The sequence below is a fragment of the Physeter macrocephalus genome, chromosome 14, assembly GCF_002837175.3.
Source record: "Physeter macrocephalus isolate SW-GA chromosome 14, ASM283717v5, whole genome shotgun sequence".
Taxonomy (NCBI): domain Eukaryota; kingdom Metazoa; phylum Chordata; class Mammalia; order Artiodactyla; family Physeteridae; genus Physeter; species Physeter macrocephalus.
Window position 1 is genome coordinate 66,998,522 of NC_041227.1, and position 26,737 is coordinate 67,025,258.

General features: G+C 56.3%; 2 protein-coding genes across 2 annotated transcripts in view; one reads left to right on the top strand and one right to left on the bottom strand.

Moving 5' to 3' along the window:
- The window catches only part of GSG1L (GSG1 like), an 80,920-nt gene extending 77,101 nt beyond the window's left edge, over positions 1-3,819 (top strand). Inside the window, exon 5 of the mRNA XM_028499423.2 lies at positions 3,263-3,819. Coding sequence (XP_028355224.1) covers positions 3,263-3,360 — 98 coding nt within the window. The 3' untranslated portion in view covers positions 3,361-3,819. The remainder of the gene's footprint in view (positions 1-3,262) is intronic.
- Positions 3,820-12,183: 8,364 nt separating this feature from the next.
- The window catches only part of KATNIP (katanin interacting protein), a 176,864-nt gene continuing 162,310 nt past the window's right edge, over positions 12,184-26,737 (bottom strand). Inside the window, exons 19-27 of the mRNA XM_055089749.1 lie at positions 25,587-25,752; positions 22,333-22,490; positions 20,763-20,827; positions 19,333-19,443; positions 17,463-17,602; positions 15,494-15,595; positions 14,766-14,926; positions 14,549-14,637; positions 12,184-13,994 (exon numbers count right to left, since the gene is read on the bottom strand). Coding sequence (XP_054945724.1) covers positions 13,936-13,994; positions 14,549-14,637; positions 14,766-14,926; positions 15,494-15,595; positions 17,463-17,602; positions 19,333-19,443; positions 20,763-20,827; positions 22,333-22,490; positions 25,587-25,752 — 1,051 coding nt within the window. The 3' untranslated portion in view covers positions 12,184-13,935. The remainder of the gene's footprint in view (positions 13,995-14,548; positions 14,638-14,765; positions 14,927-15,493; positions 15,596-17,462; positions 17,603-19,332; positions 19,444-20,762; positions 20,828-22,332; positions 22,491-25,586; positions 25,753-26,737) is intronic.

The window sequence follows — 26,737 nt, forward strand, 5'->3', positions numbered from 1 at the left end:
GCTCCGAAACGGGAGAGGCCACAACAGTGAGAGGCCCGCGTACCGCAAAAAAAAAAAAAAAAAAAAAAAAAAGTCAGCTCAGGACGTGCTCTGTGGCCCAGCCAGGTGCTGGGTGCTGCGGGCTCCAGGATGAAGCAGACCCAGTCCCTGATGGCACTGAGCCCCCAGGTTAGTTGGGGAGACCCCGACAGCACGAAGGGACAGGCACAGGGAGAGAAGGATGTACAGTTTGCTGTGTGGGCACAGAGGCCCATGGAATGCTTCCCAGAGGAGGGCGCATTCAAGTGAGGAGAGGGGGACTCAACGGCCAGAGAGGAAGGGCAGGGAAGGGCACCCCGGCCGAGGAACCAGAATGTGTGAAGCCACAGACCGGAATCATGGGACAAAGACACCGGCCGGGAAGTAGTCAGAGGTCAGAAATGGCCTCCTGTGGGCTGAGTCCAGCCTGAGAGATTCTGCTTGGCCCACAGATGGTTTTAAATGCTTTAAAAGCCTTAGTTGTCAGCATTTAAAAGCCAGGAGATTTGATTTCAAAATCCCGATTTTCAGTTTCTCTGATCATTTTGGGAGATCAGAGCCCACATTCCCCACGGCAACAGTTGACCAAAGCTAAGGAAAGGCTGCTTCTGGCCACTTCACCCAATTATGTCATTTGCTTGGGCCAGTAGACATTTTGAGGTGGGATTCTCTGACTTATAGCATAAGGCTTTTTTTTTTTTCCTGGCTGGTGACTGGCCCCAAAGTAAAGGAACCAGGAGAAGGGAAGTGAGTGGGGAGTCCTGGTGGGGTGTATGGTGAGGACAGGGCTCCCCTCACTGTAAATGGCTCTGGGCCCCAAGCCCCTCCTGGGAGGCTAGAGAAGGGAGGAGGACCCCAGTCATCAGAGAATTGACCTGATTTTGACTCACAGAAGGATAAAGATCATGGCCCTTCTTTTTCCTTAAAATCACATGATCACTTTCTCTCTGTTCCAACAAACTCTCCAAGGTTCTTCCTGTTGGCAACGGTAAGCAGCTACAATCATTTCTAAATACTCATTTAGAAAAACAATCAAGGCTTTCTGTGCACCAAATATTTGCTTTTAGATTTAAAAAAAAATCCCAACACCTATATCTTGGCAGCAGGCACTTCCAAAGAATGCAACTGTTTCAGTGACTGGGGCCAAAACAAATGTTTTTCCTGAGGCCAAACGATTCCAGAATGTTTGGCAAATGTTTCCCACCCCTTTTTAAAATATAGTAAAATTAGCAAAGCACCAACATTAAAGAATATTAAGAACAGAAGAAACGCCAAAGGAAAAAAAAATCACACGTGCACACTCCACACCATTGGTACAACCATCCCCATCTTTGCCTGTTCCCTTCCAGCCTTTGTTATGAGGAAGAATCTCCCAATAGTCAGAGCTACTTTGGGGGTGAAGGAAGAGTGATGAGCTGTCTGTCCTTGGAGGAGTGCAAGCAGCCGCTTGGCTTCAGGAATTCCCACCTCAAGGGGCTTGCTCTGAGAGTGATGAGCTGTCTGTCCTTGGAGGAGTGCAAGCAGCCGCTTCTTGGCTTCAGGAATTCCCACCTCAAGGGGCTTGCTCTGAGGGATGTCTAAAGGATGAGAAGTATATCTGAGCATCCTTTAGAGCTCGGAGGGGGAAACAAACCAGCAGAGAACACATTTCTTTTAATGCTGAAGTTTCGAATCAGGAAGAAATTAATTCAACCCAGCAGGCCTGTAGCTGTGAATCCTAAGGCAGCTGCTTATGTTGGCTGAGTCTCAGTTTCCCCATCTGTAAAATGGGCTCAGGCTTGCGAGGACAGAACCTAGCAGGGTGTGTAGACTATAAGCACTCTGTCACTGTTAGTTTTCCCCCTTGCCCTTTGAGCCAGTCCCACCCACCATGCCACGCAGTCTCTCCTCCCTGTGTTCCCCTTTGTTCTTATCTTTCTGGCTCCATTGATTCACCATGGAATATTCTCCAGGGGTTGAGCCATTTCTCTGCTGGGCTCACAGTCTAATGCTGGGGGTGGGGGTTGGCAGAGCACCACTTGGAGTGGATGCTCCAAGAGAGGGAGACCCCTGAGGCTGGAGAGAGGATGTCCGGAGGGCTTCCTGTAGGAGGAGAAACTTGAGCTGGGCTCTGAGTGTTCAATTCAGCCGTAGGTACAAGGGCATTTTAGGCAGGTCCCAGTTTGGAGATGGAAATGGGTCTGGTGTGTTAGGAAGACATGAAGGAGGTGCTTGGTGAAGGCAGGGGAGCAAGCTTCCGAGAATCAAGAAAAACAGAAGAGTGAGCATGTTGGATCAGTCGAGCCTCCCAGTCCCTGTACTTGCCCAGGCCGTCAAGAGCAGAGGGCCGCAGTGGGAGGCGGTAGAGTCTCTGCCCCATGTCTCGGCCCAGGGAGCTGCTCAGGGCCGTCTCTGGGACGTCCGCGTATTTGCTCGCTGGCCTGAGGTCAAGTACAATTGGGGCCCCAGGAGTCATCTACACTGTTCTCCTTCTAACGCTCCCACAGCTCCTCGAGCACGTGGGCACACACAGCGGAGCCCAGGGAAGCCTGACAGGGTGGGTGGCTGGGGGGCAGGTGAGGGTGTGGGTAGGTGAGGGGGGGATGGAAAGTTGGTGGGTGGATGGCTTGAGTGGGGTGGGTGAATGTCAGGGAGATGGCTGTGCAGGGTTGGTGGTGGGGCGGCGTGGGGTTGTTGGATGGGTACGTTGGTGAGTTAAGGGGTAGAGACTTGATGAGTTAGTGGATGTGTTGGCAGGTGGGGAAGCAGATGAGGAACCGGGTGAGTTGGAGAGTGGCTGCGTGGCTGGATGGGTGGATGTTTCAGGTTATGGGTAGTTGTGTGTGGGGGAAGCCAGGCTGGTGGGAGTATTATGGGGTGCTGGGAGGCTGGATGAGGCAATGGTGGGCGTATGGTGTGTTGAGGGGTGGGAGATGCTTGAGTGGGTTCTAGGGCTGTGCGGGCGCCTGGGGGGATCGTGTGTGAGTGGATGGTGGATATCCTGGTGGGCTGGTGAGTGGGTGGCAGCGGATACTGGCAGGTGGATGTCTAGGTGTTGGTGGACCGGTGGGCAGATGGGTGGGTGATGGGGGCGTGGCAGAGGTGGAGAGCTGGGTGGGCGGATGGTGATACGGTGAGTGGGACAGTGGGTAGAGAGCTGGGTGCAGCCTGATAGGTGGGTGGGGAGCTGGCGGGGGTCGGTGGGCAGATGGGGTGGAGGTGGGGGAAGTCAGCCGTTGGCACTGACCACGCCGTCTCTCGGCAGGATACCAGCCACACATGGGAGATTCCTGGCCCCGGAGCTCTGCACAGGAGGTGCCGGAGCTGAACCGCCAGTGCTGGGTCCTGGGCCACTGGGTGTGACAGCGACCAGCCTGGCTCCAGACCTCGGGCCGTCATCGGCACCAGCCCCCTGCTGCAAGACCGCTGGTCTGGCGCCTTTGGAAACCTGGCCTGTGTGGGACACATGTGGCCTACCCTGCCCGCTGCTGCCTGGGTCTCAGGGCCCTGGAAACGGGGCCAGGGCAGCCGGAGGGACCGCACAGGGCTGCACAGCGTGACTCTGGGACAGCAACTCCTAACTCTCGCCACCGCCACATGCAGAGCCCTGCTGGATGCAGCTGGGATGCCGGGAAAGGCACAGACCTCGGCCACCGAAAACCTGGGACCCATGAGCCAGCCAGGAAGTTCAGGAGGTCCCCAGCGTGCGGAGCCCTGCGGGGGGCAGGGAATGGGTGGGGCTTCCTGAAGGAGGGGCAGTGGCACCAGGGGGTTCACACAGCAGGCACACAGCAAGGGCTCAATAAACGCTTGTTGAATCTGCTTCCTTGCCGTGTGTGGAGGCCAGTTGCTCTCTGAGCCGTGGCTGCCCGCTCCTGGCGCCCCCCCATCAGGTCCCTAAGGAACCTGAAGATGAGACAGCCCTGAGTGTGCTGGTCAGGGCCAGACATTGAAGCATGGGCGGGTGGGGCAAAGGGGGGAACCTGGAGCTGAGGCTAGGTCTGGGGGGCGGGGTCAGCATGGAGCCAGGCTGGCAGGGTGGGCGAGGTGGGGGCCGGGCAGGTGGGAAATTTGGGTGGACAAGAGACAGGCCCTCAAACCCAGGCGCTAAGTTACCCTGCCTCCCACAGGGACCCTTTACCCTGTGTCTAGAGCCACATTTACACGGAATCTTAAGGCTTAGGTGACTGGGGAGACATTCCTATTGTGAAGACGAGGGAACCTGGGGTCACAGAGATGACGTAACTTGCCCAAGATCACAGAGCTAGCAAACGGCAGATGAGGGTTTGAACCAGGACTCCTGACTCCAGGAGGCCTCATCCCTTCCCAGAAGGATTTCTAGAGCTTTCCCTCAAGTAGAGAATGTTTTTCATTCTTTCATAAACCCGTCATCCAACCATCCATCATCCATTTTCCATCCATCTTCCATCCATCCATCCACCTATCCAGCCAGCCAGCCAGCCACCCATCCATTCATCCATTATCCACCCATCAGTGGTCTTTCTTCCTTGTATCAGACATCCATCCATCATCCTTTCATGCCTCACCCATCCTCATTATTCAACCATCCATCCATCCGTGTATCCATCTATCCAATGATGTAATTCATTGTGCCCCTACTATGTGCCAAACACTGTGGTAGGCACTTGAGACAGGATACTGAACCATCCAGAGAGGGCGTCTGTCCTCACAGAGCTCACAGATGGGCAGGACACATAACTAGACAGATGATTCTATAGGATAGTGTGTGAAGTGCTCTGGGACCAGGCAGTCTGGATGCAGACCCCAGCTCCTCCATTTGAGACCTTGGGCAAGTTACCTGACCTCTCCGTACCTCAACCCCATGGGCACATGGGGATCATCAGCGCACCTACCTCTTAAAACTATTCTGAGGGTTAAAGGAGGGAATGTATGCGAAGCATTTAGAACAGAGCCTGGCACACAAACGCTCTGTCGGTGTTTGCTGTTAGCTCAATGAGGGGAACTGACGGGGAGAAGCTGCAGGATCCCAAAGGCAGCACCTGCTTATTGGGGGGAGTGGTGGTCAGGGGAGGCTCCTGTGGGAAAATGACATTTAAGCTGAGACATGAAGTTGTCTAGATGTCAGGCAGGCAAAAACGTAGAGGGGAAGAAAGTTGGGAACATTATAGGAACTTTCAGATAGTCTAGATGGCAGGTTCGGAGAGAAGGGAGAGCCGCGGAGGTGGTGAGAAATGTGGCAGCAGAGGTCGGTGGCGCCAGAGGGACTCTGAAGCCTCTTGAGGACGGAGCAGCAGGGGATGCTTTCAGCAGAGCGAGAAGCGCCCAGCTGTGCATTCCAGGAGGGTCCCCGCAGCTCTGGACAGAGAACAGATGCGGGAGGACGGCTCCCTTCCTCATCCTCACCACACCTGAAGGGAGAGAAGAGGGTGGGCTGCTCCAGCACGGAGGCCCTGGGATGGGACAGTGAGAGCAGACTCAGGAGGCAGTCAGCAGGGAAAACAGGCCGATGCTGGCGGGGAGAGGGGAAAGCCAGCGATGACTCTCAGGTTGTGGGCTGCGGGAGGCGGGGGCAGGGTCAGATGTGTTGAGTCTCAGGTGCCTGGGGGACACCCAGGTGGAGGTGTGTGCTATTCATTCATTCATTCATGCAGCTGTTAAGCCAGTGATTCATTCATCCAGTAAATATTGCAGACCTACCGTGAGGGGTGGGAGCTGGGTCTGGGAGACAGACTGGGACCCAAATAAAAAGGCTTTGAATGTCAGGACAAGAGGGTCAGGCTTTGGCCTCTGGGCGAGAAGAAACCACAGCGGCGCGCGAGTCTAGGCAGGGGCGTGTCCAAAGGGAAATCTGGCCCAGGGCCCGGGAGCTGGGTCTGGGAGACAGACTGGGACCCAAATAAAAAGGCTTTGAATGTCAGGACAAGAGGGTCAGGCTTTGGCCTCTGGGCGAGAAGAAACCACAGCGGCAGCGCGCGAGTCTAGGCAGGGGCGTGTCCAAAGGGAAATCTGGCCCAGGGCCCCTTGGAGCTCTTTATTCTCACCCAGGATCCTTTCAAAGTTACAAGTGGACCACAGAGGTCCGGGAGATGATTTTCATTGACACATGGGAAAAATTTTAATCTATTTTAATAGTTGTGTTTATGTAAATGTGTATTAGGAAAAAAATGTATAACGGGCACATTAGTGCCATGATTTCACAGACGTTATTGCTTAAGATGAAACCAAAATAGGCATTTAAGTTAAAAGAAAAAAAGTTGGCTTAAAGAAAAATATTAAATAAATAATCGTGGAAGTGGTATGTGATTATGGTACGCGGACGGCTCAAGCGAGGGCCATTCTTACCCTCTGCTCAGGCCAGAGAGGGACGGGGAGGAGGGAGGAGGCCCATGGGACCACTCAGGCTTCAAGTCCTTTTGGGCACCTGCTGGGCGGCGGGGAGAAGTAGCTGTCTTTCAGTCTCGCAGAGGTTGCAGCAAGAAGGCTGCGGGTTAGATTAAAGGAAGCACTTCCAGGCAGGCCAGGTGAATGATCCCAATGAGTCCCTACTGAGAGTTACTGGAAGGGTTGTCTTCTTGCAGGGAATGAATGTCACACTGTCTGTCTGAACCTGGGAGGAGGAAGGACCACCTGGTTTGAAAGCAGGGATCCTGGGTGAGCACACAGAGGCTTGGATGGGGAGGCAAAGGCGCCCTCCTCCCGCCCCGGCAGACCACTTTCCCAGCTCCATCCCCTGCACTGAGCAGACATGGATAGATAGACCATCCGTCTGTCCATGGATGGAATGGCCGTTGGCCTTGGATGTTGACCTTGACCCCCATAGGTTGGCCTGACCCACAGCCCAGAGTAGTTCTTATGCAGCCTGTTCTGCCCTGGGCACCTGCTCCCAGCCTCCCTGTAGCCACACACCCTGGGCTTGTGTGAACACGCCAACCTCGACATAGCTTGAGTTAGCAATTTGTATGTGCACAGCTGCTAACCCACCCTTGTCTGTGTGCTCCTGCTGGCCCTGAGCACGCGCTCATGTGGGCAAGTGCTGGCCCTGGACACATAACAGACCTGGACCTGTGACTGCACATGCCCCGTGCCCTGAACCGAGGCTCTGCCCTTTTGTTTGCTCACGTCACCCCCTTTCTCCCCAGGTGCCCTTGGGGCCATGGTCCTTCCCCTGCCCGGGGGCTCACGGGCAGGTCCAGGCCTCTGGAGGTCACTGGGCTGACTGCCCTCTTCGGCTGGTGGCTGTGATGAGCCGTCCTCGCCGCCGCCAGCACCAAAGCCAACGCATCTGGCCCCACACTCCCTCAGGTAATGGAAGCGTCAACTGGATTCATGGCCATTCGTCCCCGGCAGCCAGGCCTGAGGACAAGGCATGCTGGGAGTCTCATCTCTGGGAAGAGCCGCTGCTTCCAAGGTGCTGACTCCTTGTTTGGGAGGAAGTGGGGACAGAGGAAAGCAGCGGGGGCTGCAGAGTTAGTTCAAATCCTGAGACCACCACTGACCTGCATTGGGCCTCATTCATCGAGAACTATTTGCCGAGGGGCTTCCGTATGCCAGGCGCTGAGTGTGCACTGGAGCTGCCACGGTGAGTCAGAAAGACACTGACTCTATCCTCATGGAAAGTATATTCCAGGGAGGAGACAGAGATGACTTTAATAATTCTAACAAAAATACCAGTTCAGCTTCTGAGAAGCGCTGTGTAGGCGAACCACGGAAAGACCGGATTTAAACTGCAGGGGTGAGGGCGGGCCTCTCAGAGGAAGGGCCATGGCAACAGGGATTGAAGGATGAGGAAGGAGGCAATGAGGCGGTGTGGGCAGAAGTCACAGCATGTGCAAAGGCCCTGGGGTCGACATGAATGCCGTGTGGTTCTGTGTGACACCGGGACAGTGTGCCTGGAGCTCCAGGCGAGGGCATGAGGGCTGCTACTGAGCAGGCATCTGGGGTCAGAGTGTGTGGGGCCTTGTGGATCACGGCAAGTTTGGCCTTCACCTGGAAGGCTGCAGGGAACCTCTGATAGGAGGGTTTTAAGAGATGGACACGTCAGCTCTGTGTTTTGGGAAGTTCGCCCAGGTCTGGGAGATGGGGTGCAGGGCAGAGGCAGGGTGACCAGAGAGGAGCTGCTGCAGGTCCTGGAGGGAAATGGGGAGGGGGTGAGGGGCGCCTGGACTGGGCTGGCCTTTCTCTGAGCCTCCCTTTGGGGCTTTGATACTGTGCAGGCAGGGATGCTGTAGGCCACATGAGGCCTTCGTGGAAACCAGGAAAGAGTGTTCTCTGAGTGGATGACTTAGAAAAGCTCCTGTCCCCAAACCATGAGAGATGGGGCCCTGGAGCACACAGCCTGGGAGGCCTGGAGTTTAGCTCCTCTCACCGCTCACCCCTCACCCAGGGCCTCTGGGCAGTGAACAAATGACACCGCCGCACTGGTGGACAGCCCCGCCGTGGGACCGAAGATAAACTCAGCCCAGCCGGACCACCAGTCATGAGGAAAAACCAGTCTCCTCCGCGTGGGGATTTACTGCATAGACAGGAAATCACGGCGCGGGACCTCTTCTGTGTGCCCGCACAGCCCGGCCCACCATACCCTGGAAATTGCTTCTCGGGCCACATTTCACCCCGGACTGATGCTGTCTGAGCCTCTGCCTTCGGGGAGGCCGGTGGCTGGGGGATGGCCAGAGGCCTGGCAGGGGAGCAGGCAGCTGCCAGGACTGGGAAGGACATTGGGGAGGGAGGGGCCCTGGGACTCGGGGGGCAGGGAGTGGGAAGGGGCCTCTGCCTGGGAGAAGTTCCATGGCATGAGGCCAAGATGGTGAGTCAGTGCACCAAGCCCCCTTCCCTGGACCCTGCTGACCGTCCCCCAGAACTTCCAGGGTGAGTGGGTGGGTGTCAGGGGTGGGAGGTGCAGGCAGGGTGGGTTAGAGAGAGGAGGCGAGGGAGGGGTTCAGAGCAGGGACAAGAGCTGGTGGGGGAGGGGAGACGGCACTCACTCTCTACGGCCAGTGCCCTTTGAGGACCGACCAGCTGAGGCTGGAGGGCATCCCGGAAGTTCAGGTGGGCGGAGCGGGAGAGAGTGCCGCGTGGCTCTGGTTCGGAGCCTCAGCCCGGAGCTGGGCAGCCCTGGGGTCCCGTGTCTCAGCCCCCAGGCCACTCTCTTGCTGTGAAAGCCTCAGTCTGCACACCTATAAAAGGAGGGCAATCATGGAACTTAGCCAGCTGCTCTCCCTCCCAGGAGATGCTCCAAGGGCACCCAGAGCGACTCCACGAAGCAGGCACGGCTGGCACCCTGCGACTTGGGTCAGGAAGCTGAGGAAGCGCGGGGCATAAGGTCGCGCGAGAAGGTCGCGCAGCTGGGAGGTGGTGGGGCCCACACCTCAGCCCTGGCTGGCCGGCCCCGGGGCCGTTGCTCCCCATCATCAACGTGCTGGGGAAAGGGTACCCTCGAGGTCTCGGTGTCTCACGGTGAGACGCACCTTCAGTGACGAAACCCACAGAGCATCCAGCTTGGTACGGGCTTCATATGCATTGGCTGTTATTATTTTTGTTGTTGTTATCACAGAATACGACTACCAAAGGCTGCCCCTTCGGCAGGGGCTGAGTGGAGCAGTTTCCCAGAGGCTGGGAACCTGGAAGTGGTGTCGTCAGTGCCACGTAGAGGTCCAGGGACATGCCTGACCGCCAGCCCCAGTGCACATTGGGACACACGACCCATTAGACAGACGCCTCGCCTGCCTCCCCCGGCCCCCTGGCCTGGGCCTGTTGCCTGACTGGATGTTTGAAGCTTGAGTCCCAGGACCCCAGGATAGCTCTCTGTGTGCCTAGGAGGCTGAGCCCCACCCCTGCTGGGCCCTACAGCACTGTCACCCCGTCCCCTCCTGCTCCTCCACATAATCAAACTGTCTCTGTCTCAGGGGTGCAAAGTCGGATGCCTGTAGAGTTGTGATGTCGAGGCCAGTGAGGCCAAAGGGGCTGGTGGGGACTGTGGTGACCCGGGGAGGAGCTGCCGGGCTCAGGGCCAGCTCTGGCTTTGGGGGCCATCTGGTAATGTGGGATGAGAGCTGCCAGAGCTTCCAGTTTTTCCAGAGACACAGGGAAAGGCCAGACCAGTGCAGCCAACCAACCCCGAGGAGGCTGAGCCTCCAGACTGTGAGCTGCCGTTTCACTCAGGGGCCAGGGGGTGCCTGCAGCCTCAGCAAAGGACCATCCTGGCTCCAGGTGGGGTGGGAGGTGAGGCCTGCGGAGGGACCCAGGGCATCTCAGCAAACATGTCTGGGCATGGGGCAGCTGTCACCTGTCTGGCTACAGAAACTGCCTTGGCAGGCTCCGCGGGACCCTCTGGGCCCTTCTGAGGTCATGGTGCCATGCTGGAGCTGTCTGGAGCCAAACAGACAGACAGAAGCAGGTCCTTCCCACTGTAGATCAGAGAAGGCAGGTCCCCAGGGCACGGAGGCCTCGGGGGAGGCTCCCCGGGAGCTTGTGTCTGCTCTTCCTTAACCCTCTTGTCAGCTGTGGCCAAGATTCAGTCCCAGCAGACCACGTCTGGGTGCCAACAAGCCCCTGCGTGGTCTGGGTGCCAACTGACAGCTATGGTTTGGGGCTGATTTACACCCCTGTGTTTACAGGGTCGGGGTGGGATGCAGGGAACAGGAAGCGGGATGTGGAGAGAGAGGAAGGCCTCTGCTCTCCAGGAGGGCTGGGGGTGGGGACTGTAGCTCCAGTCGGCAAAGGTTACCCCACTGACCCCTGCCTTTCTGCCCCTGGGGATTGAGGGGCGGGGCTGAGGTCTCAGGAATAATCCCCTCTCTCCCTTTACCTCCCTGGAGAGGCAAGGAGGGCTGGGGGGAACCAGCCCTGGGCACTCATGGAGCCAGGGGTCAGGGACCAAAACCTCCTGGGGGCCTGGAAGGGAGGGAGGGCTGATGTTCAGGTTGAGCCGGGGTGGACGGTCGGCTACGCAGGACTTGTAACCGGATTTATTTGGCTCACTTAATGTTGACTTTAACTTAAACAATTTAGAGCCAACATTTAAAAGTCAGATTTCACATTAAAAATAATGAAAACGCCTGGATTCCTGGCTTCCCTTAAAACCCCTGAAGATCTGGCCTTGGGGGACCCTGGGTGCTGAGCTGCAGCTGCCCCCTAGAAGGGGCCCGTGCTGCCCTGTTGACCGGGTCCTTGAAGGCCAGCTTTGCTCCCCGACGTTGCTTGCCTGGCTCCTGAGCAACAGGGACCCAGGCCCAGGGCCCTGGCTGGTGGCTGGAGAGGCTTAGAAGTTGGGATGCCCAGAAGTTGGGATGCCCGGCCGGCCTCACGGCCCACAGCTGGAATGCGGGAAGGGCTGGCCTGCGTTCAGGGTCTCCAGGGCTGGTGCAGAGACACAAGCTCTGGCAACACCAGGGTGGCTGGCATAGTAGGGCCCTTCTGTCTTCACAGGAACTCAGAGGGGAGCAGGGGCCGGGGCAGGCCCCCTAGAGGCCCTGCCATCTTCCCTACATTCGGGCAGGACAGAGGCCCTCTCCCCTCTCACTGGTTCAGTGGAGGGAGGTGGGGTCTCCAGAGGGCCCTCTTACCTAGTGCCAATGCAATTGCTGGCAACCGAGCTGCAGTCTAGACCCCTGGCCCCTTCGACTGAACCTCTTCCCACTCAAGGGCTGCTTTATCCAGATGCCAATGCTCACCCCTAAAGGACGCAGGGGTGTGGGGAACAGCAGGAGGAGCCAGCAATCCAGCATCTGGGGGCTGGGCTTTCAGAATCCACACATGCTAAAGGGAAACCCCAGGGCCCAGGGAATTTCACCCCGTCTCAGCTCTCCCGTGGTTATCTCAGGATTTGTGTATTGACTAATAGCTCCCCAAGCTGTGTGTCTTGGGCAAGTTACTCAACCTCTCTGTGCCCTGGTTCCCTTGTCTGTAAAAGGAGGATCATAATCATACCTACCCTACAGGGTTGCATGTGGATGAAATGAGTTAGTTCCAGGCAGGTAATAACCACTATAAACGTATGGGCTTCTATTACCTGGCCAGGACCACGACCCCATTTGCAGGTGGGAAAAGGGAACGGCCAGCCTCCGGTGGACTGACTCAGTTCTTGGCGGCAGCACAGGCTCCCTCTGTCTGACCCCAAATCCAGTGCATCAGACCATATTCTTAACAACATCTTTTATTGATTTTGCAAGAGAAAAAAATAGTAAGTTATTTTAGAGTTAATGCCTGTACAGCTTTTTTTTCCCCCTAGATTGCATGGTACATACAATTATTCTAAACATCAACTGAGATTCCGGGAGCAAGTGTGTGCGGTGTTCGTGCAATCTCCCGGACACGTCTGACCTGTAAACGTGCCTCGGCGGGGATGGAAGGCTGGGCTTCCTTGAAAGCCACGGCACTGGTTTTGGTCACTAAAAGCTGGTCAGGTCTCCTGGGAGCCCCGAGGCCCCGATGGCACTTGCCACATCTGGGAGGTGAGCAGGGCAGCCGGGGGCTTGCAAGCTACATAAATGATGGATCTCCTCCGGGGAAACAATTCCTTATCTTCACATCAGCCCCACGCTCCAAATGAGAAGCGCATTTGCATAGCTGCTCGGCTGAAGCTGCAAAGCTCATAAAGTATTTGCTGGGGCTTTTGGTTGCATAGGAACTACTTTGAGTACAGTAACGCGGCGGGGCTAGGCCGGGCGCCAGGAAAACAACGGATTAATATTTGGAACAAAAAATTACCCATCACTGGGAAACCAATTAGGTCCCTGATCCGAGCTTGTTACACAGGTGGAAATAGATGCGTTTTGGGCTTCACGCAGCTGGGGGGTGCAAGGCCTATTTCCAACTTGCTGGGAAGCTGCTCGATGAGGGAGAAGGGGTGGGGACCCCCGGCAACAAGAACCTCACTGCCTGATGCCCAGGACATGGGGTCAAGGACAGACGGAAACAGAGACAGCAAGCGCGAAAAGCCTGGATCAGACCGAGCGCAGGGACAGGCGGGGAGTGAGGGCCCCGCCCCCTCCAGGCTAGTTCCAGCGGAAGGGAGCGGGGCCTCTGGGGCCCGAGGGTGGGGCCCTGCATCCAGAAGGCATCTGGGTGGGTCCTACTGGCCCTCTGGGGTATGACGCTGCCCACCTATCCTATCTGGGCTGGGCAGCGCCGCAGGGACAAGGCCCCGCATGGCAGGGTGGGGCCGGCTCTAGGCCGCCGGTGGGTTCAGCCCCTCCGTTGCTCAGCAGGACACATGCCCTTGGCAGATCCCTTCTTGGGCTTGACCAGAGGACAGAGGCCCTGCAGGACCGGCTCCCCTCAGGGGATCCCTCCTTCTCAACTGGGCCTGGGCGGGACCCAGGATGGGTGAAGTGTTGGTAGCAGTCCAAGCTAGACATCTGGAGGGGTCCAGGGGAAAGTCCCACCCGCTCAGCTGGCTCCGTAGCCCCCAGATGAGGCGGGGATGTGGTGGGGGTGGGAGCTGCTGGCCCCTCAGCGGGGGCCTCGGAAGGCAGGACCCCACGCCTGTCGGTGTTGGTGTCTGACGCCTGGCCTCCTTTGCCCGCTCAGCCCTACTCCAGGCCCTGGCACGGCTGGCCATGGTACCGTCCTGCCTGGAGTCAGGCCGAGCCCACGGATCCCACGACAGGCCTCAGTGGACTCGGGCCCTGCTTTGCTGGATCTCACGGTAGAGCCACGGACCCTGGGGACCCCGGGCTCCCTGCAGCTGGCCCCAGGACCGCGGGGGACCGTGGAAGGCCACACCACACCCCTTCTTCCACCTGCCCGGAACTCCTGTATTTCCCAGGGCCATTCACCCCTTGAGTCCCTTCTCTCCAGCGGGCTCCCTCCACGCTGCAGCTCCCTTCCAGCTCTTGGGGTCTGGGGTCTGGGCTGGCCCACACGGAGGCCTGAGGCCAGGGGACATGGGTGTTGAGTGGGGGCCGGGTGATGGAGCCCCACCCCGGCTGAGAGGACCAGCTCCCCCTCCTTCAGAGGTCAGCACCGCCAGCGTCTCGCTGTCTCCTTCTCGCTGATGCAGGTTTTGGGGCGTAAGGCTGTCGAGGGAGAGCGCAGAGGGAGCAGTGTCACCCAGCCGCCATCCCCGAGGGCTGCCCCATGCCCTTGGGGTGAAATCCAGATTGCCCGGGGCTGCCATTCACAGCCCCTGGAGACCTGGCCTCCGGCCCAGCAGCCTCGAGCTCAGAGCAGGCTCCGCCACGCTGTTCCCTCTGCCTGACCAACCCTGAGCATCTTTCAGGATCCAGCTCGAGCGTCCCTCCTCTGGAAAGCCCTCGCCCTGCGCATCCTCTCCTGGTTTCCCGCGGCCCAGGGCAGGGCAACCCTTTCAATATAGCGCTTCTGCCCTTAATGGCCCTTTTCCCTCTGTACGTGCAAGGCTTTGCTTCTGGGAAGCACACCACATTGCTCCCGGGGTTCTGCCCCCATCAGCCCCCCTGCAGCCCCCCGGGGAAGGCTCCTGGGTGGAGGAAGGGGTCTGAGGGCTGGCAGGGGCGAGAGACGGTGTGTGATGCTGCCAGCTCCTTCACTTTTCCGACCAGACTCCTGAAGGGGGGTGGGAGGGGTGCTCTGGGCAGAGAAGGAAGCTGACCTGGGTCAGCTGCATTCTGCTTCCTTTTCGAGTTGGTAACGATTTGGTTTTCATTCATCATCTGCACGTCCTGATCCTCCACCTGATTACTGCGGGGAGGGAAAAGCCAGAAGGTTCCATCAGGCTCCAGGCAGCGTGTCCCTGCCACCCTTCCTCGTTAGGGCCGGCAGGGGAGGTGATGGGGGAGGGGAGGTCACGGAGCCGGCTCGGGGCGCACCTGATGGCCGTGTGCTTCTCCTGGTGACAGATGTCCGTGTCCTCGGTGAAGAGGATGGTGTGGTAGGGTACTGTGGGCTCGCACGTGGGCAGGATGCCCCTGACCAGGTGGCCCACCGTGGCCAGGATCCCATTGTACACGAGCAAGTCGTCCACCAGGAGCTGGACAGACAGAGGAGGGGCTGTGTGGCGTGTGGCCCATCATCCCCCTCATCCTTCCCACGTGTGACCTCGGGCAAAGTGCATCACTGCTCAGAGCCTCGCCTACTTGGTGCGCGGCCCGTGTTATGACTTCAGACCTTCACGACGACCAGCAAAGGCGCCTGGATTAGCCCCACATTGCAGATGGGGAAGCTGAGGCTCAAAGGGCTAAAATCTTTCGTCCATGTAGCAGGGCTGGGAGGCAAACTCGGGTCTCTGGTCCCCCAGGGCCCTAGCTCTCCCTACCCCAGAGTCGCCTCCGGCGGGAAGAACTCCCTACACCAGTACAGTTCGAGAAGAAAGGATGAAAGAAAAGCCACTTTGTTTTTTTCCGGGTGATGATTCAAATCACTCGGAGGTTTTGAATTCACGGTTGGATGGCAAATCTCCCTGCCTCTGAGGACCAGGCATTTGTGTCTAAGGTTGCAGCCTAGAGAAGTAAATCAAACTGCGACAAATGATAATTGCCAGCAGCCTAATTACCAACGAGCATAATTATCTCAAAAAACCCAGCCAGTAAGTACTTACGCCAAACTCCTTCACCCCTCGATGGGGTGTTTTCGCGTAATTCCACAGTTTGATCATTGACACCGTGGTAGGCCGATCGAAAATCACATAAACCCGGTTCACCTGTCAGAGAGAAGAACTAATTAAAACAGGCATGTTTGGGAACAGAGGCACTGGGCTGGGCCCAGGGTGCCAGGCGTGGGCCGGAGCACGAGGGCGGTGGGTGCCCGAGGCAGTGCCGGCCCAGGTGGGCCGCCTGGGCTGCTCGGGGCCGCTGTGCGTGGGGTTCCCGCCGCCTTTCTTCTCCTTGCAGCCCATCTTGAGTCAGGTCACGTGTGGCTGCGTTTGCAACAAACCGCTGAGCTGGCTGTTGAAAGGCCTGTTTTCTGGGCCTGGCATGGCCGTCATTTAAATGCCTGCGGAGAACTGGGCGCGCCCTTCCCTTTCCTCCAGGTCAGGTCCAGAAACACAGTCTGGGGCTCCAGGGGCCAAGGGAACGGTCCCCAGCTCCAGAGTCAAGAGGCACGACCTCCGAGCAATCGGCACAGCCTTGACCCCTGTTTGTCCTTTCTCTGAATCATAAATGAAAAGCACAGACGAGTGGCCCTGAAGGCACCGCTGGGTGATTTTCAGAGGAGATCTTTGAACCTCTGCTGGCGGAGGGGGAGGGAGGTGTCCCGATCCGTGGCAGATCAGCTAGTAAAGTGGGACCCAACAGCCTCCTCACCCCCAACAAAGACTCGCAAATATTAGGGGGCCCCTTGCAAGACAGAAGCAAGCAGTAAGAATTCAGTGCTGGCCACAGGCTGCAGACTTCATTCTGTTCCAGTCCTGGGTCTCAGCCCCAAGAGGACGTAGGGGATGTGGAAAGGGTCGGCCTTCTGCTTGTACCATGGAAATAATAAAGGTCTAGAGCAGGGTCCTCAAACTCAGTTGCCCACAGCGTTCAACTGGATACACATGTTTGAGTCCAGCTAGAAGAGGGAGAGACGGAGAAACTGCTCTACACCCAAAGGCCTTCATGTGAAAGACGTTGGCAAATGCCTGCTGGCCAAGGTCAAGATGGCAGCCGGCTGGACTGGCCAGGGGGCCACCAGTTTGCAGCCCCAGGTCGGAGGGCTGATAGATCTACGTGGTTCTCCTTTGCAGTGGTGGGGCTGAGGGGTTTGGCCTCTTCTCAAGGGAAGCTGATGGACCATTGAAGGGGTGCTGCCCCTTCCTGTGAGGGTTTTGAGAGGAAAATGTACCCCTTATCTTCCCACCCAGTGGTCACAGGGGTAGATGCCCAGCCCCTGCTGCACATCTACCCAGGCATCTGGCCCTGTGACTGAGAGGCTAGGGAGTGCTACCCAACCCGTCCCATCTCCTGGTCTCTCACTTCCCTCTCTACCACTATCGACCAGGCCCAGGTGGGCAAAGGCCCACCCCGAGGTTTGCCATCAGGCCTTGGAGCAAAGAGATAGGCAGGACCAACTGCAGAGTCTGAGATCTGGGAGACTGAGTCGGTTGGTTGGAAGAGCTTACCAGGCAGGTCTGAGGCCAGAGAGAGGGCAAGGTTGGGGTCAAGTGCCCAGCAGCATAAAAAGGGAGCAGAAACAGTGAATGTGGAGAGGCTGGGGCTGGGAAGAAGAGGACAGAGTGGACTCTGCAGAGAGAGACAGGGGCAGAAAAGAGAACCAGAGAGGGATGTCTTGCAGGGATCGACAGGACTGCTGCACTGGGCTCCTGGCCTCAGAGTCCAATGAGGCCCTTCATCTCCCTGGTGTCCCCGTATAATATGCACCCTCAGAGCAAAGGGAAAGAACTCTGGCCAGGAAGAGCCAACCTGTCAGATGTGTTAGCAAAGACCCGAGCCTTCCTGGCGGCCCCTGGGCATTTTGACTTGTCCGAGGTTAACCTGGCCTGGAAGAAAGATGTGTCACTGAGACCAGGGACAGAAAGCCCCCACCCCCCGCCATCCACCCCAGGGCTGAGAGCCTCCGGAACCCACCAGGCCGGGCAGGATGGGAGCCAGCCACATGTGTCTGCCGTCACTGGTGTCGTTCACTTGGTCGATGAGCTTGTCGGGGGTCCGGACGTCCCCACATACGCCCTCCAGAGAGTTGACGCTGTCGGGGAAGGCGGCGATATCTGTGGACGCCTCTAAGCTCTCATAACCCAAAGCAGAGTGCTCAGCACCGCGCACCGTGGGCCACTCTTGCGGCCTCCAGCCTCCATCACGCTGACGGCACGGCTCAGGGGACGCCAGGGCGGGCACGCCTGGCGGGCAGAGCCGCCATCTGCTGCTCTGGGCAGCCAGAGGAGTGACAGCCAAATTAGACATGTTCTGGGGAAAATGAAAGCAAGGAGGCTGAGGGGAGTGGGGGTAAGAGTGGAGACATGGCCAGTTTCAAGGAAAGGGGAGGAGAGCAGGCAGAGAGCAGGCTGAAAAAAACGGGTTTCATGGAAGTGCTGGAGGCGGGAATAAAAACTGTTGCTGTCTCTTTGGAGAGTGGAGGGCAGACTCTGAGGTTTTGCTTTGCGAGGGGATGGACGCGGTCATGGCTGGATTCTGCCTTGGCATGTGACCACCCTACCGAGACTGGAAGGATGTGGGGGGCGGAGCCTGACTCAGCTATTGCTACTCAACGGAGGGGCATTAATGCAGACGGAGAGGACATGGTCCCAGCTCTGACTCTGCCGTCCTGACCTGTGAGATCTTGGGCAAGTCATGGGCTATCTCTGGGCTTGTTTCCTCATCTGTAAAATGGGAATAAACACCTCTATGTTCCAGAATTGATGAAGACTTATACATCTAAGGAATCACTAATAACAATCAAAACCACCAAGAATCACTTATCCTAGGTGAGGAGCATGGTACCACCAGGGCAAAGCAGAAAAGGATCCAATCAGAACCCAGGGACCCCAAAGAGATGCAAGGGAGGCTTTCGGGTTTGACCTGCTCTGGTAGTTCCCTAACTGGTGTGTCAGGGATCACAGATCAAGAGCCCAGAGGGGTCAGGCAGGTTGTATCAAAGGGAAGCAGGGCAGCTCAGTGGTCAAGAGCATGGTCTTTGGAGCCAGACTCCCAGCTCACTGGCTGTGTGACCTTGGGTAAGTTACTCAACCTCTCTGTGCCTCACTTCACAAGATTGTTGTGAGGGCAAATGAGGTACATGGGACAAGCCCCGGCACCGAGTGAGCCCTTGGTGAATATTAACACTATGTTTCTGGGGCCTGGGAGGTAACAGTGGAGGTAGAGGACTGGGATCAACCAGGTGGATGCGCTTGGGGAGAAAGGGCAGCAGACACTCAGGTCCAGCCATCGTCACTATGCAGGACTGTGGCCTCGCACTGCCAGCTTCTCAAGAGAAGCTGAAGATTGGGTTGTCATCTGAAACCTCCTGATTTTTAAAAAATATTAGTGACTAACTCAAAACATTTTAAAACTCACTGGGCTAACAGTTTGCTAATTCTGGTGTTGGTATTCTGTGAGCAAAGGGCTCCATGGTCAATAAATTCAGGACACACTGGGTAGAACACAATAGAACAGGTTTCTCCCTACAGGTCTTGTCAGAGCCTTTACAACTCCAAAGTGTCTGTGGTTCTCCAAGAGGGGGCTGCAGTTGGTAGCCTCTCCCAAATTCCTGGACCACAGGACTCTTTGTTTTATGGATGTCTTGGCAGGTGTGCCTGGGAGCTTCTCTCTGCTTTGCAAGGGTCACATCTGACCGTAAGTAGAGCCCAGTTGCATTTTTAATTTCCAGGTCTGGTTCCTACAGGGACATTTCTCTCTAAATTTGAGGATTCTGCTTCTTCCCCCGACCCTCCCATGCTCCCTGCAGTCTGGGTGGAGCCCCTCTTCTGCCTAGAAAGGATACTGTTTTCCGACAGAGGGAGTTTTTCTCCCCGTTCGTCATACAGCTCCAGGCCGGTAAGACCGATGTAATAGGGGTCACCCCAGCTGGTCAGGAGCTGAAACTGGAAAATGACTGGAACATGTTATTAAGGAAAAACAGGCTTAATTTTCTGGAAAACAGAGGAAAACAATTACAAAGATAAAAGGGATATATATATATATATATACATATATATATGTATATATATATACATATATATGTTTATATATATATACATATATATATGTTTATAGAGATGAACGAGAGAAAACAATGATTTCTTTTTCCTTTGAGACTGAAGTCAATCAAAATGTATGTGGCATGAAATTTTCTTTAATTTAAACTGCATATTAATGTGTGTATGTGTGTTTTAAGAATTCAAAAGCTTTCTCCAGGCCCCAGGAGGTAGGAGGACGGGTCGGGAGGGTGCGCTCCAGGGAGCTGGCAGGATGGGGACGCATCTGTCACAAACTCAGTATTTAGAGCAGTGACCAGGCCTCAAACTACCTCCTGCCTCAGTTTCCCTGGTTGTAAAATGACACGAACAGAGTGCCTGTTCCCTGCTCCACCCGTTTCAAGTGTGCAGGGCGTGAACAGGGAGGGGGGATGCGGAAGCATCACAGCATTGGGGGGATGGGCCCTGGCAGGGTGACCTCCCCCCCACAACTCCCGCATTGCTGACTGCGCCTCACACAGACAACCAGGCATCCAGCCCTTCCTCAGCTCTGTCCCCCACTGTCTCCCAGTATCCCCAGGAGCAGGCAGGCCGGGAAGCCTGAGAAGTGGTAGCGTGGTCCCCAGGCGATAAAGCCAGAGGGAGAACAGGCTAGTGAGAGAGCCAGGCTGTCTGTGTTCACTAACCCGGTCCTAACCCTTCCCGGCTAGGTGGCCTGGCAAGTTAGTTAACCTTTCTGTGCCTCAGTTTTCTCAGCTGTGAAATGGGGATGCAGTACCACCTCATGGGGCTAACACAGGAGGTTCATACAGGCGACCTACTGCAAACAGTGCCAGGAGGCAGAAACGGTCCAGCACATCTGAGCTATGATTCCTTCTCTCTTCACCTCCTCCCTGCCTGGTTCCAAGGAGAGACCCCAGCCCAGTCCCCGGGTCGGTTCCAGCTTCTCTGGCCCCTCCCAGCTACAGTCCTTTGTGCTGCCTCCTGAACCTCAGCCCACCAGGGGGGCGGGGCCTGGAACTCCTCGGTCCCAGCAGCACCCAGTGTCCCCAAGGACCCAGGAGCTCTCCCATCCTCCCCTTAGTTTCCCTGCATGGGCTCCAGCTGCCTTGGCTGTGGCCTGGCTGAAACCCAGGGCAGCAGCTGAGGCCCAGACCCCACCGCAGGGCCCCGCCCTCACCCTGGGCTCTGGGCCTAGACCCAGTGCCGGGGATGTGAGGCGCGTGGAGGAGGATACAGCCACAGGGCATCAGGGGCGCTTCATAGTCCATGCTCGCCCGCTCCAGGCTCTTTGTGTCCAGTCTGAAAAAACATAAAACAGCACCAGGAAGCAGAGGATTGCAGTGGCCCGAGTCGCTGGTCAGTTATCCCCTGAGGAGGCAGTGGGGGAAGGACAGACAAGCTTCTGGAGTTCCCATCTACTGGGGGAGGCTCGTCACCTTGGGTTTGACTCGCATGCCTCAAAACAACCCTGGGAGGTGGGTACTCTCACATCCCTGGGTTGTGGGTGAGGAAACTAGAGCACAGGGAAGTGAAGTCACTTGCTCAAGGTCACACAGCTGGGAGGTGGCAGAAGTGGGATGTCACCTGAGGTTGTCTGGTTCCAGGGTCCACACTCTTAATCACCCCACCCAACTTCAGCCCCTTCATGAACAAGGTAAGTCCACACTGTTCTGACAGCTGAGTGAGACCCACGATGGGCTGATGGGGTGGAGTGCTGGGAGGGGGCAGGCTACCCCAGGCGGTAATCAGGGAGGTGATGTCTGAGCTAAGGAGGAGGCAGCCATGGGAAGAGTCAGAGCCGAGCCTTCCAAGCCAAAGAGCACCCAGAACAAAGGCCCTGAGGTGGGACGGGGCTGGACAGTTGATGTTTGTCCCAGAAAGCAGCCAGACGGGCTGAAGTGTGGGGTGGGATGGGAGGCAGGCAGGGAGAGGAGGCAGGGAGGTGGGGAGAGCCCTGAAGTCTTTGCTTCATGATCTTGAGCAAGAGGCTTCACTCGCCTGGGCCTCAGTTCCCACATCTGTGAAATGGGCCTAACAATCCCTGCTTCAAAGGGTGGTTGGAAGGATTCCCTGAAGGATGACTACAAAGCATCTGGTGCACAGCAGGCACACGGGAGGGAGCCTCTCTCCTCCTCCGGACTCCTCCCCGCAGGGCTTCTCTCCCTGGTCCACAGCCAGTGCCCTCCAGCCCTGGCCTGGTTTTCTTCAGTTTCAAGGGCAGTGTTATAATTAAGTGACTATTCCCAGTATCTGGTCCAAGGAGTGATCCCAGCTACAGTGGAGGGAAACTCATTTTGTTTTGAGAGCTTGGCCTCTGGTACTTGGACATCAGGGGCTTTAAATGAATAAACTTAACGTGGCATTTACAAATTGTTATGAACTTAATGCATCTGAGACGGGCCAAGCAATCCCAGTGAATCCATGAAATGTTAGGCTCTATTTTTCTCTTTGAATCTTTCTAAATCAGGAATACAGAAACAAGAGGAGGAAGGCCCTTCCCCGAACTGGCCAGCAGGCATTTCTGGAATCTAGGCAGGTTTGAGCCTCTCTTCCCAGCAGGAAGCACAACGGAGCATTTAAAATCTCAAGCACTCCAGACTGTGAGAAACCCAAACATCCCCAGACAAGGTGGGTACATCCCCCAGGCTTCCGGAGAGGCTTGGCTAAGCTTTCGAGAACAACCAAGTTGAAAAGCAATGTGTTTGATCATCATTTCAAAACCCTTTAGGTACACATTTCAGAGCACTATGCAAAGCCAGCGCCCTTGGGCTGGGAGGGACCATTCATGGAGCCACTCCCCTCACCTCTGGGCAGGTGGGGGCAGCGGGCAGGGTTGCAGGTAGTCCACAAAGAGGATTTCTTGAGCAAAATCAAAGTGGCAGTTGCCCGGCCCCTTCCGGATGAGGAAGCCCTCAGGAGGGGAGACGCACAGGCCATCCAGGGAGACGTGGACGATTTTGGCCTAGGAAACAAAAGAAATAACAAGCCTGAAGAGCAGGAGCCAGTGTGAGGAGGGCTGTGAGCATTGACGTGGCTGGTGCTGCTGGCAGCTGGCATGTATGACTGGGGGCCTTCACAGAGCCCCCAGGCCTCTCTCCCAGACCAGAACCACTTGGCCCGGGTCCCCTTTCCAGTGCCATCCCTACTCTGCGCTGGGCGCTGGACGGATAGCAGGGGAGCAGGCAGGTGAGGCCCCAGCCACGGTGGACACGTACAGACCTTCCCTGGTCTACTCAGCTGCAGTAGCCTGAGGAGGTATGACATGGTGGTCAAGGGCATGGACTCAGCTGCTCTGAGATCCACCATGAGTAGTTGTGCAAGTTACTTGACCTCCCTGCCTCAATTTCCTCATCTGTTAAATGGGCTCAACGAGGTGCTGACTTATATAAAGTCTCCAGAACAGAACAGTGCCTTGCACAAAGTACACACTGCACCAGTGTTAGCCTAGACTGATCCTTCTCCAAACCCTGGCTCATACCTCACCTCTGCTCCTAGCACCTTCCCCTGTGACAGAAATGGGCCCCTTCCTGATATTCCTTCTCACAGCCCTTGTCCTTTTAAGGGCATGTATTCCCTAGCTGTGTCCTCCATGGTTTCGGGGTCTCCCCTGATGGCAGAGACCCCAGCTGGATTATCTCTATATCCGCCTCTGGGCCTGGCACACAGTAGGAGCTTGCTGAATTGATTGGATCTGGGCCACCATGGCCCCCTGTTATAGGCCAGATTTTGCCAGCCGGGTGGCCAGGATCTGCCAGTAAATGTCAAAGCCTAATGGCAGGATCTGAGGTGGCTCAGTTCTGCTCCCCGGGGGAAGGACGGTGGTAGGGGAGCAGAGAGGGGGCTAAGCCAGTACCCTCTCTGACTCCACATTTTGGAATCAGGGCTCCTTGGCACCTCACTCCACCTTCATGGTTAGCAGCCCAGCCAGCTGCTGACCAAACTGGTGGTGTTTCACCCTGGAAGACACAGAGGGCTTCTCTGTGAGGAAAGGAAGGGGCCCTGTCCTGGGTCTCATGGATAACAATGTGCCCTGGGGCTCTTCACCCTTCAGCATTTAGGCAGCCCCCGTAACTCAGTCAGTCAGTCACAGGGTGCATAAACCTAAAAGGTGTAGAGGGGCGGGAAATGGCAACCCCAAAGCTGTCACTACACCTCCACTCTGCTTTCGTTAAGCCTAATTCTTGCCTGGGCCCCAGGGCTGGACCTGTGACTCAGGCCTGGCCAAACAGAGAACTGTCACCCACTGGCCATGTGTATGCAAGAGCCACGTGGCTCTTAGGGTTTTGCTGGCTTGCTCTGCTAGACTTGGAGCATGCAGGATGCAAGCCCAGAGCTGCCAGGGTTGGCCCGGAGGAGAAAGCCACCTGAAGTGAAGCTGGCAACAGAGCAAAGCAGAGGTCCAGGAAGTCCCTGTCCCTCTTCTAGGGCCACCACCACCTCCTGGGAGCATCTCTGACTTCCCCAGACCCCGGTTCATTGCCTCAGAAGGAGCTTTTATTATCACCTCCATCTTATAGCTAAGGAAACTAGAGTTCAGAGAGGCTAACCAATTTGCCCAAGGACACACTGGAGGGGTGTGAAGCCCACCTCCTGGAGTGCCAGGCCTGGCTCTAACCTCATGCCAGGGGCTCAGAGCCAGGGTGCCCAGTGGTGCCTTGTGGGGTGGGCATCTGATGCACTTCCCTGGGGAGGGAGGGGCCAGAGTTGCCATTACTCTGCGCCCTGGGATCGCCCTCTCAGATGGCACTCATCCGCCCTCCATGGTGGCCATTCATCCTGGCACCAAGGCTGGTGGGGGCCAGACCTGGGAAGCAGGGGCTCCGGGCCCAACGTTTCCAGGCGGTAAATCCAGGTCGTGGAAGCTCAACTGGAAAGAGGGATTCACTCAAGGGAAGGGAAAGGCCCAGAGGGACAAGTTGAGGCAAAAGAATGTTTCTTTAACGCCAGTATAGCTGACATTTTATTTGCGCTCGACCCAAGAGCACGCTTACAAAGACACCAGGGCGGCCTGGGGAGGGTTTGTAAACTGCACATTCAGGGGAGCCAATGCTCCTGAAGGCAAGCGCCGGGGGGCTGGGGGCTGCTTACTCCGCTGTGATAAACCACCACAGTCTTAAGTCCCTGGATGTACTGAGGACCCAGACCTGGGTTCACAGCATCCTCACAGGCCGGGTCCTGGCTTTGTCAACTTCCGTGGGCCAGAGGCAGGTATCCTCCTCCTCCTCCTCCTCTTCCTTTTACAGAAGAGGAAACTGAGGTCCAGGGAAGCCGGGCCACTTGCCAAAGGTCACACAGCTGGTAAGGGTCAGAGGGGGGGATTCAGACACAGAGCCTTGTGCATTTAGGGCCCTAACTGCATTGCTATATTTTAGGTGACCTTGTCATCATCACTTCCATGTAGTGGGAGGGGACAAAAGTCTCATGGTTCATGGTCACACAGGTCAGAAAAGCCCATGAAAGGGGGCACTTCTGATGCTCTTTTCCACATGCCAACAGAGGCCCCTGCTTTTTCACACCCAGAAGGAGAAGAACATAGCGTAGAAATTAAGAGTGTAGGCTCCAAGCTCAGCAGACGTGGACTGGGCCTCTAGCTGTGTGACCTAAGACGAGTGACTGGACCTCTCTGAACCTCAGTTTTCAATACCCTGAAAAATGGGGGTAATAACACCTGCCTCCCAGAGGCTGGGATGCGGGTCCAATGAAATGACAAAGGCATGAGAACCCCTCAGCCCGGGCCTGGCCCCCAAAGCGCTCAGTGAACAGCAGGGCTGCAACCGACCACTGTGAGCTGGGGGCTGGGCCTGCTGAGGACCCCTGAACCCCCAGAAGAGACAAGGCACTGCAGTTCTCTGAGTCTGCCCTGGGCTCTTTAGCCTGCATTTGCTGTTTGCAGAAGAAGGAAACAGCAGCAGCTCTCTCTCCTTGGCTGTAACCTCCCCCAGCTTCATTTGGAAAGTTCTGAAGGATTTATGCTCCTCTCTGGCAGCCACACCAGCCATTCATCAAGGTGCTGTTTCCCTGACAGTGGACTGAGCGCGGCTGCTGTTGCCCGGCTTACCCCTCGATAGGTGTCCTCGGGAGATTTATTGTAGTTCCAGAAGCGCAGGCCTGCGATGCTTTCTGCTCTGTCGAAGTGGATTGTGACCACATGGTCCAGCCCCGGAAAGAAGGGGATCAGCCACATATGCTCATCCTCCATCGTGATGTTGGCTCCATCGATTAACCTGAGCGGAGAGATGGGGGCAGCCCCGTCTGCTGGGAGAACTCACAGTGTAGGGTCTACACCCACTCCTCTCCCCATGGCAGCCCCTGCCTGGCACGAGCCTGGCTGGATCCGGCTCATTAAGGGGAGGTGAGACTAATTAAAGAAACAGTGAGGAGCCATCTCTCACCTGTGAAGTTAGACAAAATAGGAAAACAAGGGGGAAAAATAACAGTCTGTGCTGTTAAAGGTACAGTGAAGCAATCATCAAGGTTTTCAAAACAGGGATGGGGATGTGTGCTATTTTTTAGGACCCTTTAACCCAGCGATCCCATTTCTAGAATTTATTCCCCCTAAGAAAAATTTATTCAACATGTCAAAAAGCTATCTGCACCAAGATACTACTTACATTAGCAACAAACAAGCAAACCCTAAAAGGTCTCAAAATAGGGAAAAGTTCAGTAAATCTGTACGGTAGTTAAAATGATAATCACAAGGATGATTCAGTAACGGGAAAAGGCAGGCTGTGGGATGGCAGGGGCACTGATTTTAATGCTGTAAAATGAGGACAAGGACCAGGAGAGATTATGCAAAAGTGAAAGATTTATTTCTATCAGAGGGGATGGGGGGGTGACTATTTCTATTTTCCCAAATTTCTATAAAGTGATGTATTGACTCCATGGTACATTTTGAAAGAATTCTATTCCTTCTTTCTTGTGCTGGGGGAGAAGGATACTAAAGCACCAGGGTGAACTTGGAAGCTCCTGGCGTGCGACAAGTACAAGAAGGGGCAGGTGCCTCTGGGGGGAGATGGTCTGGCCTGTAGTCACCCAGCCTGGGTATCCCAGGGCAGCCCGCCACTACTGGGAGGGAGCCCCCAGCACCCTCATGTTCTAAAAGAGCTTGTCACCACCCTGCAGTCCCATCCTGGCCAGTTTCTAGTTCTCCTGCTTGGGACATCCTGCCTCATCCTTCCCAACTCTGCCCAGCACACCTCAGCCCAGACT